Here is a 17,231-nt window from a genome sequence, read left to right on the forward strand (position 1 = left end):
GGGTAGCTACTGTAAAAGAATGAGGCCAATAATGTCAATTTGCGTCCATACTAACCCTAAATCGATATAGTAATATCGATTTTAGCGTTACTCCTCTCGTTTTGTAGGAGTACAGAAATCGATTTAAAGAGCCCTTTAAATCGATATAAAGAGCAGTGTAGTGTGGACGGGTGCAGCATTAAATCGATTTAACGCTGTTAAAATAAGTTTAACAGCGTTAAATCGATTTAACGCTGTTAAAATCAGTTTAACAGCGTAGTGTGGACCAGGCCCCAGCCAGAGACTCCATCCGGTAGGGGCAGAAGCAGCCAAAGCAGAGGTCTTTTGGAGAACTTTCTACAGTTTTGACAGGACTTCCTTTGCCCTGTGCTGGTTGGCTTTTCGATCTAACCCTCTCCCTTCCCAATCCCTCATAGTATCTTCTTCTCTCCTTTCCTGCACACCCCCAGCCTTTACAATCAGTGTTCCCTCTTGCTTTCCATTAAGATTATCCTTTCCTAACTAAGCCGTCCCCCACAAAAAAATTGTGGCGCTACCATCACGTTGTTCACTCAGCTTTTGTATTTAGTCTGTAAGCTCTTCAGGGTGGAGACTGACTTTTTGTTCTGTGTCTGTACAGTGCCTAGCACAGTGGACTCCTTGGCGTTATGGGAATACAAATTATTAATAATAATAATAATAATAATCTGCTACAACAATTAGTGGAGTTGTGTGTAAAGGATTAATTGCAAATCGTATGATTCCATGTTTCTGAGGTTTTCACATTTAAAGGTATTCTTTGGTCATATCAGAGCCCTAGTGAAAAGATTGTGGGTACAAATCCTTGTGCTTTTGCATAAAACAGTTGAGACCAGCAATCCCAGCTGTCAGTCCAAAAGTATTACCATAAACTGACAACCATTTTTGTGTGTGGTCTTTGGAAAACAAATCCCCTGGAGATTGTCTGCATCCACTTTAGTGCCCCTGATTTCTAAGCTTTGCTTTGTGACCTTTACAATAGCACTCCTATATGTGTGGACCTACATGGGTCTATGTACCCAGTGTCTCTACATCTCAGGAGGCTGCTGCACCAGACTTTGCACTTCAGGGATGGAATATATTTTTCCCTGTTATGGCCTTTGTTTCAACAAATTCCAGTAAGATCTGTATTTGTGACCAAGAGGATTAAAACGACTCTTAGACTGGAATGAGTGCCCTTTTGAAGACCCATTGAGACCAATGCAGATATATTGGATCAGATGCTATTTGGAGCATAGAAGCATTAGGAGAAGCCACACAAGCATATTGAAACTGATATAGGTCACTGTTTATGCTTCCAGCTCAGATCTGATGGAAAACCCTATATCTGACCAGTGAAGCCATAAGAGTACCAGAATATTTACTATTGCATAATTAGTCACCCCAATGGGAATCCTGTTTATAAAATGAAGAGACAGATATAGTCACATGCAGTAATTAAGCACTTTATTTAGACATGATAATATTTACCTAATCAATGGGATACATAAGAAAAGACCAAAATCCATATTAAATAGTTGTTTGCGATGTTGTAGCCATGTTGGTCCCAGGTTATAAGAGAGACATGGTGGTGAGGTAGTATCTTTTACTGAACCAGCCTCTGTTGGTGGAAGATATAATCTTTTGAGCTTCACAGACCTGAAGAACTCTGTGTAGTTCAAAAGCTTGTATCTTCCACCAACATAAGTTGGTCCAATGAAAGGTATTACCTTGCTTGCATTGTCCCAATCATGTCTCTTTGTCCTTACCTCATTCTCTTTTCCTTTCTCTCATTCCCTGACTATTTATCCACTCTAAAGCCACCTGTAACAAGGCAACCTATGAAATGGGGCTACTTGACCTTAGTTTCAAACTAATTAGAAATCTATTATGCCCTTGTTGCAAAAAATATATCCAAGTAACCTGGGTTTCCTCTCAAGAAAATCCTTTCAAAAATAGAGAACATTTATTGCTCTTACAGTTTTACAAAATCTATTATGAAAGAGGGCATGCAAGCAGACTGATTAAAGCAAAAATCACCATGCAATTTCTGTTTTAAAATAAATATAGGGATTCTAAAAAAATCATTTCTAAAGTACTATTTCTCTTACAGGATAAAATGGAATTAAAATATTGCCAATAAATTGTGTGAGAGACTGTATCAGTCTGTGCATTGATAGTCTGTGCATGCAGGATAAGAACATTGACTGCCTGCTAATCTATTCCCAGATGGAGGTGGATGCAGACGAGAAGCGCCATCGCACACGCTCCAAAGGTGTTCGAGGTACGTCTCTTGCTTCAGTAAATCACTCAAGGCCCCCACTCAGGGTGACCTTCATCCTCCAGAATCTCTTTGCACAATTCATTCTGACCCTTGCTTTTACACAACCTTTTTGGTAATTTTCTGTAGAAGAAGGGTACTTGTAATAGATGATAAATTTTTATATATTTTCCATCTCTCTGCAGTTCCCGTGGAACCAGCCATACAAGAGCTGTTCAGGTTAGTGCTCTGAGTGTAAAATGTATCCCCATTAGCAATTTAGAAAATTCATGCCTTTTAATGGGTATAATGCACTTTCAAGTTCATTGGTGGTTTGCTCATGCCCTGCTGCACTGATGAAATTAATTCCCCTGAGACTTGCTAATAAAAAGCATCCCCTCTTTTTTTTTCTCTTCAGTTATTTGATTTTTCTCTTTCTGTCTTTGTTGCCCTCCATCTCTGTAATATCTACTGCCTGCTTTTAGTATAATCTTCCTGCAGCATACTGGCACCTATATAATTAATTCTTTCCTTTTTGCAGCTGTCCTACTCCTGGTTGTGATGGCAGTGGTCATGTTAGTGGCAAATATGCAAGACATAGAAGGTAATAGCTGTAATTTTTTTTACCATAGTGAAGAGATTTGATAAACAAGTTATCTGACTTGACCTTGCTAATGACTTAACCTATGATAAAAAATAGGGACTGGATATTCTAGAAGCCGTTCAATTTCATACATTTTTTCTTTTCTCTTTCTTTTTTCCAACTAATTTCTATCATTTATATATGTCATTTGTTAGGATGCTCAAAATATTTGACAATTCTATCACACTTAAGCACAATGTAAATTAAAAACTAAAACAATCCAAATGAGGACAAGTCCCAAACTCTCTTAGCAAACTTACCACAATTCTATATGCATCCTAATCATGTAGGTGGTAACCTTGAATGTCTTGCAAAATCTATAATATTGTTTTGCTGAGAACACTTGTTTCTGCTTCCCATCTTCTCTCAGTTTTTGTATGCAGTTCTGTAGTTCATGTGTGGCAAATTAAAATTTGACCTTATTGACATTTTGGTGCCAGTGTGACTTCTATCATTTAATGTAGTTCATAACTGGAATGAAAACATAAGCTTTTGAGTACAGAGAGTTCAATGATGAGGTTAGATTCAAAGGGCAAAGTCTAGGACAGATCCGTAATAATGAGACTTTGAAATTCAGATGATTATACTATAGTCATAAATACTGTTACTTCAGCTCCTAAACTGTGAGTGGAGAGATCTCCAGAAGGAGAATGTGTTTAGCTATTAATTGCTAATAACACATCAAGGCAGGATTGCATTATGTATACCTGTGTCTGAAAGTCCTCTAGAATATAATCTTTACATTTCTATATTTGCAGTGTAAATGTTCAAAATAGCATGTGGAACATGCAGAGAAACAACTTTAGTTTCTTATGCAGTTTGTTCAAGTATTTCTTGTACGACATTTTGAAAATTTACCCGTTAGTACATAAGCTTGTGAATAAATCATTTTTTCTTGTATATGGAGTACATTTTATTTAACTTGTTTCATATGACAACCAATGTAGAAGACAAAATGGCTGACATTTTGGCCCTCTCTCTATTGAACTGTAACAAGTTATTTAATCTAGAATGAAATTGTTCTAAACTTTTGTATTTTTTCATTATTGATTTTTGTAAATAGTATTGTTGTCAGATTATAAAGAAACTATTGTGATTTAAAGAATAAACATTTCATGCCAAATTCAGTGGATATTTTGTAATAAATACATATATCCACTAGGGATTAAACTAAAATAACAACTAATTCCATTTTTGAACCAGAGGTGTAAGGTAGATGTATAAATCTACTCTACTATCTTAGTATCTTTTCAAAGACCTATAAGGCTACACAAATATATATTTTTTAAATTAAGACCATAAAAAGTGATAAATATGTAAAAAATTCTTTTGAACGCTGTTTTAAAGGAAAAGTTAACCAGTTTGGTTTTCTTTATTAGCATATTCAAATTTCTTACTCTAATCATGTTGTCTTCCATAAAAGTAAAGGCAGCTCCATTTTTGTAGTTATATCAGAGATTTGGATAATTTAGCAGAAATATTAAAAATCATTTTCCTTAGGACTATTTAGAACTTCCAGTTTCAAAATGTATCATTTCTATTGTTCATTTTCTTCATATAAATTCAAGTTTCATAGTAATTAATGAATGGCACCAAACTCCATTTTTTGTCTTCAGAAATTCCATGAATAGTCAACAATTAAATAAAGTTATAATGTCCTCCACAGGAAATGAAACAAAAATTAACTGAGTGCACTTCTCTGCATTTCATGCGATTTGGATGCAGTTTTCAAAAAACATATTTCCTGAAATCAAACTAACAAAATCATTTCCAAGTGAAATTTCGTTTGAACAGTCAAGCATTCTCTTTTGAATTACTGTACCTCTGTGTGTGTTTGTTTGTGTGTGTGATAATCCTTTTTCAGATGGAAAGCACAGGGAATAGCTGTAAAGTTGGATAAGATTAGGTGCAGTTTTGAAATATTAATTCTGGATTTTGCTTCCTTGACATGATTCTGGTGTGTCAAGACATGAACAGACTGAATCTCAGAGTTGCTAATTAAAGGAAATTTTTGGGGAGGACTCACAAAGCAGAAAAATTGGAAATGTATCAACAACTCTCTTTTTCTATTTGCAAAAGAATGTCTCTCTCTCTTTCTTTTAGTTTTTTTAACACCTTGAATGTCAATCCACTACTCAGATTATATTCAGCTAGCAGATCTTCTATTAGTTTTATTAGGAACCATTTTTGTTGGGGTTCACAACACGGCTTCTGGTTCAGAAAAGATCAGTTTTCAATTATTGTATCAAATCTTATCAATAAACAATTTTAAATAAAATTTAAAATATTTTTCTTGTTTCAACCCTTCCCACTCCCCAAATCTTGGTTGTTATCTGGGTGGGGGAAGAAAATAAACATTTTATGTAAAAGAAAATCAAAAAGTCTAAAAATTCCATGTGTTCAAGAGGTTTGTATATTTACACTGAAACATAACTCAATTTAGCCTTACAGAATAGAATTTAATAAGGTTATGACCTTTCCATTCACAATAGCAGACCAGCTCATTATTATGAATGAATGGTGTTTGTTCGTGCTAGGAAATTAACAGTTTTCCAGCATTTTTTAAATTTATTTTCCTTCCTGGGATCTCTTGAATTCTTTGGGATTTCTGACCTTTTTTCTTAACAAACTGTGACATACTTTTATCCAGCTTCACATGGTGCCTATCACTCTGATATATTTAATTTAAACCCACAAAGTAAATACATACAAATCTTTGGACTGACACTTCATTATTTTGGTGGGAACATAGCAAGGTGGAAGGGAAAGCAGTGTTTGTAGCTTTAGCTTTTCTGGGTTTAAATCCCTCAAGATGTTTTATCTCCCTGATTTTCTTTTAATAATAATAAAAAGTAACCCCAATATCTATAAATATAGGCTCCTATCCTGCAATTGTGTCATCACTGGTGGATCCTTATATCTATGTAAGTGAATGAGGATTGGTTCAGTCAAACGGATTCCCTTGCCTGAATCAAATTGAAGGATTGGGGCCAATTTTGACATTGACTGAACAAATGATAGCAGTTGTTTGTGCTGATTCATGCAAATATGTCTGGTTTTTGATTCACTGGGCCAAAGTCTGCTCTGAAATTACACACATCCAGCATGACTGACTGTGAAGAAGTTGTACATGTGTAACTTAGAGCAAAATTTACCCATATTTGTTATTATTTATGTAAGAGTGGCAGCTAGAAACCTCAACCAAGACTTGTACTGTTGTGACAGGAATACAACATAATAAGAGGAAGTTCCTACCTTGTAGAGTTTACAGTTTGAGACCCTGGTAGTGCAAAGACATGCATATGGTTAACTCTACATATCATTGAAGCCACTGAGATTACTCACAGTGCATAAAGTGAATAACCTTTGCAGTATCAAGCACTACAGAATGACAAGACAGACAATAAGTGGGAGGGGAAACAGAAGCATAGAGCAGGGGTGGCCGACTGTGGCTCGCAAGCTGCATGCGGCTCTTTTACTGTTAAAGTGCAGCTCATGAAGCTGCCCCCGACCCCGGGGTAGGGGCTCCTGCCCAGCAAGGAGGCCGGGTCTCAGGACTTCAGACCCATGAGCCATACCTGCTGGGGGTTGGGGCTTCAGCAGCAATGGGGATAAAGCTCCAAGTCCCAGCAGGTGCCTCCTGCAGGGCAGAAGCCCTTAGCCCCGGCAGCTGTGCTCTGACTTTCCAACATCTGAAGATTGTCATATGCGACTCATAAGGTCAGTAGGTTTGGCCACCCTGGCATAGAGAGTTGAAGTGACTTGCCCAGGGTCACACAGCAAGTCACTAGCAGAGCTAGGAATAAAACCCAAGTCTTCTGAGTCCCAGTCCAGAAACTATCCACTAGTTCATACTGCCTGGATTGCTTTCTTGGCAAGTATTTACTAGATATCCCTCAGATCCACTACAGACTGTTGTTTAACCACGCATGGTAATTAGATACTTTGAAAAATTATGAATTATTTGTTGATATAATAGTCACTTCAAGGAGAGGTTATGGGTCCTAATTCTGCAAGTGCTTTTGCTTGTGAGTAGTCAAACTGAATATAATGGGACTACTCACACTGGTAAAGTATCTCATGTGTTTTTGTTAGCTAAATACTTGAAGACATCCCTGGGTTTGATCCTGCTTCAATTAAGATAAATGGGAGTTTTAGCACTGATTTTAATGGCAGAAGGATCCAGCTCTTATATATACAACAATAAATTAAAAGGCATGAGTTCAAATTCTTCCCTTCGTTATGCAGGCGCATTACCTGTGTAACTGAGAGCAAACTATGGCCACTGTTACTTCCCCAGTAGATGTAAATGGCAGCTTTGGAAGTATTAAAGTCTACTGTGTTGCTATGCATTTAGAATTTTGTATTAAAATGCACATGATTTATGCCAAAGATGGATATGGTCTATCATGTAAATATGTATTTAGACACATCATAAAATTCTAACTAGATTCCATTAAAAAAAATACTGAGTCCGACCATGGCCTATTTTTAAAACCTCCATAACATGGTTGTTTAATTTCCCCACTCCTTCCCCCTTGAATAACACAAGCAATTAGGTTCTATTATGGACTAATCACTTGCCAAATACCACATGCTTCAAAATGAAAACCATTTTTAACAAATATGAGCAGAAAACAATTTTAAACTGATGGAGCAGTAATTTTTTTATATGTATAACTGAAAACAGCTGAAACTGTTGTATGGGAAATTGGTAAAAGGGAAAAAAATTCCTAGTCTAAGACCATGCAAATTAAATTTCAATGCAGAATGAATTTTTAAGGCTGAATCTTAAATCCTTCAGATTTAAAATGGAAATATTGATGGATCCCTAACAGCTTGTTGCAGTTTGATCGCTGAAGAAGTAGAATGTGGCTGAAATAAACAGAACAAACCCAAACGTTACATCCAGACAAGAATCCCATGTGTTCTTTGTTAAATTCATGTTGGAAGTATAGGGCTTTCCCCCCCATTTTTTTGATGTAACATTAAGGCAGGCTTTTTCAGAAGCAAACAAGTATCATTGAAGTGGGGAGAGGACACACACATAAGGTTTGGATCTATAATATATGACTCATCACCAACTTTATAAAAGTATTTTGCTTTGTGACTGCCCGCCAAAGTGTTCTTGATATTAACCTCTGTTTACTGTCTCTCTGTACTGTCTCTGGTCCTTTGCATCTATACAATTGTACAGATAGACATGTTGTGATCATTTTAATTTTTGAAGGATGAGATCTGTTCTTTAAAACAGAAGATTTGTTGTTAAAAATGCACATACTTTACAATAAGCTATGCTGTCTTGATTAAAAAAAATCACACTATTATTATTTTGGCATTATATATTCTGTTTTAGTCCTGCCCATTTTAGAACAGACTGAGAAAAATAATTCAAACGCCAAACTTGAAAATTAAAAGACTCAAATATCTCTCTATTAGAAAATTATTGAATTTTCTCTGGCTTGTTGTGCCATATTTCTTATTCAAATTTTTTCATTTCATATACCTTTTCACCCACCAGTTTGATTGCCATGGCTGCAGCCGTGGGTGAATAATTGCCTGTCTTCACAGGAGCATGTTCTGGAGCTAAAGTCGAGTGCCTGCTTCCTGATGTATGCCTCATTTGGATTCTGCCGACAGCCTAGGGGCTGTATTATTCATGCCTTGACAGATAGCACTCACTAAAAGCATTGGAACAGGGCCAAGTACTGGCAGAGAGATAGTGAAGCATTGCAACTTGCAACTGAGAGGCGCATCTATAATACAAAAAAAGAGAAATCCTCATACCTCCCTTTTACTGGTTTCACTTTGATGGAAAATTCATTTGCATCAAAATAAAATACCCTAAAAATAAATACATTTTTTTCTAAACCATGCATGAAAGTTTAACACAATTTTCCACATTTAATTGCAAATCTGATTTTAATTAGTAAGGCCCTGCATGTGAAAAATGAAGATTCACTTGGGTGAGTGTAACACATTGCAGTGTCTGCTGAATGCTCTAATTAATGTATGGCTGCTGTACAACAGGGTGCACTGTGGGATATTTATGAAAAATTCTGTGCACGCAACCATCTATCTGTATTTTAGTTCTTGAATCCACAAGAATAAATAACTCCCCCTCCTTTATTCTTTATGAGACATCATTGTATGTGCCATCACTCCATCCATAAACTTTATGGCATGCCTGTCCTTTTTACTATTTGTCAATGATATCATAAATCAGAAATCAGGACATACATATTTTAACATTAATTTGATAGCAGAGCATGGTTGCACAGTGTGCAGAAATCGAGGTCCATTGATGCATTTGTGTAAAGTATAAAAGCCTTAGCACAGAAGAGTGAGGTTTTTCTTATTTTTATGCCACAGTGAAAAACCTCTGGTGAATACTGGAAGTAAAGACACATGTATCTTCATTTCACTCTAACTTATAGCCAACTTTTATTATACTATCACAATAATAAAATGAACAACCAGATGTTTTCCTAAGGAAAAACTGTACATTAACACTACATAAACAATGCCTTTCTATTTTATTTAGTGATATAGTTGCTAAATATTTTGTTAAAATTGTGGTAAATGACAAGAATTATACTTTAAAGATATTTTATATAGCATGTAATTCATTATTCAGGTATTTTTAAACATATTTTATTAAGCAGAGACACACTGCTTTGTTAAATCCAGTTTAATATTTTCTTCAGCTAATTTTCAGTTGTAAGCGAAAGAGCATAGGGATTTCTGAAGGAACACTGCAAACAATAAATAAATGTACTGACAGGGAATCCATAATGTATTAGAGGTCTGTATTGGCTGCTGTTTGGATTCAGCAATATACACTTTCTCTGAATTGTTGATTAATGATTAAAAAGGTCCGGACTTGGGTCTGAAACAGCAACAAAATATACACCAGAAGTTGGTGTGTGGTTCTGCATGCTGGTGGCTATTGTCTAGGGCTTTCTGCACAAAGGAACCACAGTTCAATTCCTCCCACCACCATCTGGGTTGGGAATAGCAATTTCAGTGGCAGCAAGTTTCAGAATCTTGATGTGCCAGAAGTAGTAGCCTAATAAAGGAGAGAAAATTCAGACAGCTATCAGAGGGTGCTGACCCATCTGTGCAGTGACAACAAACAGCAGATTTGGGAGTGGGATCTGCAGCAAGTCTCTGGGCTGGTACAATGTGTGTTGTCGAGATGATATGCTCATTTTCTTTCAGATGGCAGGTGCTGGGCATATTTCTCATTCAGCACTTCACTTGCAGCCACAGTGTCTGCTGTGGAAAGGTCTGTGTGGAGGTGTTGCTGTCAGCCACTAAATAAATCAGGACTGAGAGGACAGTAAGGACGGGGAATAAAAGAAAGAACATATGGTAATACTGGGGTGATATCTTCCCCAAAAGGCCGCTGCACGTCTTCTAGCTACAGGAAATTAGAATGGCTGGTCTGGTAGCTTGGGTGAACGCATAATGTGCCCTTATATAGAAATAGATGGTCTGAGGGTAAATTTATGGTTTCTACTTCTCAATTGGCAGAGAAAAAGTGCTGCAGAGGTGATTCTTACAGGTTGGGCAAGCCATTTCAATCTCTCTGTGCCTCAGTTTCCCTGTTATATTAGGGAAATAATTATATTTATTCTCCTTTAGAAAGTGTCCTGATATGTATGGATAACAAACACTGTACAGGAAATTATTATTATATACTTTACTTGCAACTTTGTCTCTAGTATTTACCTACTTGTACATAAATAACTAAGTGTCTGAACCAATGCCTACTGAAGTCAATGGAAGTCTGTTCATTAACTCCACTGGGCTGTGTATCAGTCCCTCTATCTGGCAGATTAGGCAGAATTCAAATTATTTATAAAGAGGGTTGAATTTATATTTAGAACCAACTGTATTTTTCCTACTTTGAATATACAGAACTACTACTAATGCCTTGCCTACATTATAGGGGAAAATTGATCTAAGCTCTGCAATTTGAGTTATGTGAATAGCATAATTCAAATTGACATAGCTTAGATCTACTTTCGGAGGGGTCCTCACTACGCGATGTTGACTGGAGACTCTCTCCCGTCGACTCCTCCTACTCTTCTAGATCCAGTGGACAGGAGAGCGATCTGCAATCTGGTGGACAGGAGTCAACAGGAGAGCAATCTGCAGTCAATTTAGCAGGTCTTCACTAGACCCCCTAAATTGACCCCCGATGCATCAATCACCACTCTTTGATCTCCCAGTAAATGTAGACAAGTCCTATGTCTCTTCTTTATGCTAAAAGCCTTATTATAATTACTGAGGTTTAATAAGCTAGGAATATTTGACACCTCGCTGTTTAATGCTGTGCATTTTAATAACAACTTTGTTATGGATATTGGTGTTGTGTAAAGTTAGTAATAAACAGCCATATGCACTATATGTTTAACCAAATTGCTGCATAAATATTCTTTCCAAAGAGCATTCTGGGCAACAAAGAAGGTGAATATCTTGAAAGAAGTTTTTATCCATGGATGATACTGTATTCTCGTGAATCAATGGTGCTCTACATTCCCTTAATTCATTCCCACAGCCGGTTGTAATCCTAGTTCCCTTCTTAGTGAAGGGCGTACTGGCAGAAGTGTGAGCCATGAAAGTAGCAGGGAAAACAGGAAATTAAGAGCGTTGTTGTTATATCTTTATCCCATGCTGATCTCTATGGTATCTGACACCTCTATCATATCTGAGCTGAGAACAGAGCCCAGGATACCTGACTTTCAGTCCCCCCAATCTAGCTACTAGAGCACACTACTAGACAAAAGCCCATAGATGGATACAGGGAGAAAAGAAAGAGAGGAGAAGGGAAAAGGGAAAGAATTAGAGGAGCAAAAACAAGGTTGTGAGGAATAATAGGATAAAGAATAGTTTGTTTGTTTGTTTGTTTTTTAAAAACCCAGTATGATGTTTCTTTAAAAACCTTTTATTGAAGTTCTTCAATAAATTGAGACAGCCCTTCCACAGACATCACTTCTTATTAGTAGCTGACACGAAGTGCTGCTTCTAGCGGTGTCAGCTCAGGACAGTGGGAGGTTGGTTGCTTTAGAGTCATCTTCAATGACAATAATAAAAAAAATCCACAGTACAAAACCAAATGCCAAGTGGATATGCAGCTTGTGGTGATTTGGCCCAACTTAAGGGCACAATCCTGTAAGTAACTGAGTAACTTTAGCCAGATGAGTAGTCACATTGGGTTAGTTAGTCTCATAGTTGCCTACCTGATTCTGCCTACCTGACCTAGTTGCCTACCTGACCTTTTCCCTCTCATACTGTACTGGACAACTGTGTTGTGCAGTATTGCAAATGATACATTACAGTAGTTTGTGGCAGTACTATTGTGACTGAAGTTAGTCATGTGTGTTTGAAGGACCAAAGTCCTAAATCAGTACTGGATAATATATTTTGTAATATTGTAAAGCATATTTTGCCAGTACAGGATATGATTATCCTCAAATATTAACACCAGTCATTGTTTAGATTTTAAGCTCTTTGGGACAGGGACTTTTTGTTCTGTGTTTGTACAATATCTAGCACCATAGGGTCCTTGTCTATGACTAGGATCCTAGGTGCTACAGTAATACAAATACTAAATAATAATTCTCATTAGTTTGTTTCTAGAGCTGTTGCTAGTTGCAGGTCTTCAGGTATTGACACAGTTTTTAATACTATAAGTAAATGTACTTAAAATACTCATTGGCTGGGGTGCAGGATTAGTTCAGCAAGCAGGAAACTAATGTAGTTTCTCCATCTGGCCAATTACAGTATCATGTGAAGGAAATCCAAAATTATCTATTTATCTAGGTGTCACAAGGCTGGTATAGAATCACAGATTCATAGAATATCAGGGTTGGAAGGGACCTCAGGAGGTCATCTAGTCCAACCCCCTGCTCAAAGCAGGACCAATTTTCAACTAAATCATCCCAGCCAGGGCTTTGTCAAGCCGACTTTAAAACCTCTAAGGAAGGAGATTCCACCACCTCCCTAGATAACCCATTCCAGTGCTTCACCACCCTCCTAGTGAAAAAGTTTTTCCTAATATCCAACCTAAACCTCCCCCACTGCAACTTGAAACCATTACTCCTTGTTCTGTCACCTGGTACCACTGAGAACAGTCTAGATCTATCCTCTTTGAAGCCCCATTTCAGGTAGTTGAAAGCAGCTATCAAATCCCCCCTCATTCTTCTCTTCTGCAGACTAAACAATCCCAGTTCCCTCAGCCTCTCCTCATAAGTCATGTACTCCAGCCTCCTAATCATTTTTATTGCCCTCCGTTGGACTCTTTCCAATTTTTCACATCCTTCTTGTGGTGTGGGGCCCAAAACTGGACACACTACTCCAGATGAGGCCTCACCAATGCCAAATAGAGGGGAATGATCACGTCCCTCGATCTGCTGGCAGTGCTCCTGCTTATACAGCCCAAAATGACGTTAGCCTACTTGGCAACAAGGGCACACTGGCGACTCATACCCAGCTTCTCGTCAACTGTAATCCCTAGGTCCTTTTCTGCAGAAATGCTTCCTAACCATTCAATCCCTAGTCTGTAACAGTGAATGGGATTCTTCCGTCCTAAGTGCAGGACTCTGCACTTGCCCTTGTTGAACCTCATCAGGTTTCTTTTGGCCCAATCCTCTAATGCCCCATCCCACTTTAGGAGTAGGGCAAGGGCTGTTATAGTCCCGTTTGCTCATACCACTTTAGTCTCAGAGGAGTGTAGCCTAATGGCCAGAGCCAGTCTGGAGGCCCTGGGTTTTCAGGTAGGACAGAGCACCAATCAGTCTAGGGCCTCAGGCACGATGGAGCGCCAAGTAGTCTACAGTCTAACATTCTCATTCTGGCATACAGCCTAAGGTCAGGGAGCTGCCACCCTGATGTGGTGTTGGCAGCAGGACATAGGGCACTGGTGGGCAAATCCCATTGGCCGGGAACGGCGAACTGCGGCCACTACGAGCTGTGGGCAGCCGTGCCTGCAGACAGTCAACATAAATAATCTGTCTCACAGTCTGCCAATGGATTACTCTGACAGGTTGCCCACCACTGATGTAGGGGGACCCAGGTCCACCCTACTCCACTGGGTCCCAGCCCAAGGCCCTAACTGTGGTGGAAAGTTCCACCACTGTGTTAGTAGGGATCCCACCGTAACATGCTGACAGTGTCTGGCCCTATAGGCTGTTCCTCTGGGCCACTTTCTAACCCATCTGCTCGTGTGGTGGTCTGGGCATCCCCAGTATCTCAAGGTTCCTCAGCTTGGGTGGCTCCTGGCAGCCTTGACCACTCTTGAGTGCCTTCCATTGTCCTGGTGTTTGCCTGGGTCTCAGCACATTTGACTTCCACAGTCTGGAGATTTGGTGGCTCCTAGGCTGAAGATTTGGCATCCTCCCTCTTCAACAGTCAGCCCTGACTGAGCTAAGTTGCTCTCTTTTATACCTGGGTCCCAGCCAGAGCATGTCCAGCAGGGGCATGAAGACCTGGCCTCCTCTGCCCATAGTGTGGGGTTAACCCCAGCTGGACCAGTGCAGGTCTGGTATGCCCATAAAATCAATAACTAATTTTATATTCACAACACTTCTGTCAGGTAGGGAACATTATCCTCATTTTACATATGGGAAATTGAGGTACAGGTATGACGTGCCCACCACCACATAGGAAATCTGTATCTGAGCAAAGAATTGAACCTGTGTCTCCTGAATCCCAGTTTGATGCCTTATGCACTAGACCATCCTTCCTACTCCTGTATTAAAAATGTGTTCTAGCAAAGATAGACTAGCAGATGACTACTTGTTATGGTATATGTGCTGTGATTATATGGTATTCTAACAGCAATTGGTCCTCACTGGCCAACATTCATTATAGAAGTGCTGGCTAGGATTCCTTCTAGGAGGACCTGTCATTAATAGTTAAGTCTGAGATGAATTTTGCACTTAAAGCAGAGATTCAATGATTGTGTTATGCATAACAAATACAACGTATTTTCCTCAAAATTTCAAGCATCTACTCCTTGGGCAAACAGTATTTGTGTGGGCATTTATGAGTAAATCTGTTAATTAATTTAAGTTAAAATTAATTTAAAAATGGATCCTTGAAGAAATTTAGCACCAGGTGTCAGATCATTTTTTGTCCCTAATGATCTTAATAACACAGAGTATCTAAACTTCCTGTAGAGATAAAACTTACTGAAATGGATAGGCTACATTGGAAGACTTTACAACTGAAAGGGTTTTTTCTTCACCAAGGGCTGAAGAAGAATGTTCTTCTTCAGAAAATTCCACAAAGAATTGCCCTCTTTTAAAATGGCTGCCACCTCCTTTTATTCTCAATGGAAATGAAGCAACATGTTGTTTTTAGCTCCCCTCTTTCAAAATAACCACTTTCTCCCATTATTCCCGATCTGCCATCAGACAATATGGTAATCCCTTATGCTGTCATGGGGCTTTGAAGCAGTGGCTCCCTCACTGCATGTGACAGGTGGCTGTGGCTGAGCAGTGACATGTCCTAGTGAGTAGCCATTGCTAGAGTCTCTCTCTGCTGATGAGAGTGCTGCAACTGCTTGAAACTAAAACATATGGCCCCAGCTCAGAAAACTACACCTTCAGACTTGGTCTACTGGCTCTGATAGGCCCCTAATGCTTTTTTCAGGAGAAGGGCCATGGAAACATTGTGGCTTACTCAGAAAAAGGGTATGCTATATACCCACAAATACCCCCAGTTCTAGTCCTAGATATTTACATATCTATAATCACCTTGCTGAAAAGTATACTTGAAACCTATTAGCCAGGGCACTGGCCTGCTGTCCCATGCTTTTTTCTAAGGCTATGTCTACACTGCCTCTTAATTTGGTATAACTTATGTTGCTCAGAGGTGTGAATAAGCCACCCCCTCAGCGACATAAGTTACACTGACCTAAGCACTGGTGTGGACACTCCTATGTTGGCAGGAGAGCTTTTTCCGCCAACATAGCTGCCATCACTTGTTGGGGATGGATTAATTAAGTCAGTGGGAGCACTCTATCCCATCAATTTAGAGAAGCTACACTAGAGAGCTTACAGTGCCGCAGCTGCCTCAGTGCAATATATAAGAAATACAGAGTACAAGTAGCCATATTTTAATCCTTTTGGTGGTTGCTTTTGAGAAAACGTGTTACAATAATAGTGTTTCACAGTTCTGTAGTTTTTTCATCAGTGGATCTCAAAGGCTTCACAAGTAATTTAAGCCTCACAACAGTTTTGCAATGTTAGGTACAGTAGATAAAAGGGTATATTAAGGTCATATCATTCACCACGTTGTAATGCAATCATTCTGGGTTGGGACCTAATTTACTTAATTGAAACTGCAGGAGTAATTCTGAAGTAGGCAGAATTTAATTACATAAGTTTAAATTTGGTCAGGGCCCCAGAAATAACATTTCTACTCTTAAATGGGATCTTCAATGACCAGAAATAGTCAGGACTTCTATTTTACCTCACCCCTGAAATAAAACATCACCAGCTGTAATGTTCTCACCGTGATACCTATCTAGAGAATTGCCTTAATAGTAACAATACCACTTAGTGAATCACAGAGCTGCTTTCTGCATTACCGTGGTGTTCCTTGAAGGTACTGACATATCAGGTACCAACATGGCCTGGCCTGGCTTAATTGGTGAGATTTAATGGGATCACAGTAAAGGTGGATCAGAATCTGAATTAGAGTTTTAAAACAAGCATCATTTTTAGAAAGAATGCAAAATAAATTCCAACTACAGAGTTAACTTAATATCTCAGAATTCATGCATTCTGTTTCCAATTATGATATTAAAAGGAAGTAGGAGGAAGTAGGACTGAACTGTTAATATGGCATTGACTAAAAGTGGAACCACTTATTTAAAATGCCAGCATTTAAGTAAAACCATAAAACAGACATAACGTTGCGTATTCTCTATCCACTGTAATTCTGACTGTTCAATGGAAAATACAGCGATTTGTTGGATTTAGAAACCACTATCCAGGGGAGACCATTTAAAATTGTCATGGTTAGTTTACAATAACTAGTCATGAATCTTTTCAGTCTTTGTGAAATACGGTGGGCCAGACTGCAACCTGCTGTAAGCTGGAGTTAGATTTGTGCTTGCTCACACTGAGTAAATTGGGTCATTGTCTTATGGCATACATGCAGAAAACTGGTGCAGAAAGGGGAATCCAGCGTACATGACAGAAGTATTCTGAATGCCCTCTAAAGAATCTGACCAAACTCTTTGGTGTTCTATAGCATATGAAAGCAGAAATAAACCATTACAGAATCCAGAACTGAAAAAGACCTACCTGTTGT

At 38.6% G+C, this 17,231-nt stretch overlaps 1 protein-coding gene across 18 annotated transcripts in view; it reads left to right on the forward strand.

Moving 5' to 3' along the window:
* Positions 1-17,231, forward strand: part of MYT1L (myelin transcription factor 1 like) — a 383,510-nt gene that overhangs the window by 223,055 nt on the left and 143,224 nt on the right. For 17 of the 18 annotated variants that reach the window (XM_030555505.1, XM_030555502.1, XM_030555511.1 and 14 more), the window contains exons 3-5: positions 2,227-2,281; positions 2,464-2,497; positions 2,799-2,861. The exons of the other annotated variant lie outside the window; for it this stretch is intronic. In XM_030555505.1, the coding sequence (XP_030411365.1) occupies positions 2,227-2,281; positions 2,464-2,497; positions 2,799-2,861 (152 nt within the window). The remainder of the gene's footprint in view (positions 1-2,226; positions 2,282-2,463; positions 2,498-2,798; positions 2,862-17,231) is intronic. 18 annotated transcript variants of the gene reach the window in all.

This window comes from Gopherus evgoodei, chromosome 3, assembly GCF_007399415.2.
Source record: "Gopherus evgoodei ecotype Sinaloan lineage chromosome 3, rGopEvg1_v1.p, whole genome shotgun sequence".
NCBI classification, from domain to species: Eukaryota; Metazoa; Chordata; order Testudines; family Testudinidae; genus Gopherus; species Gopherus evgoodei.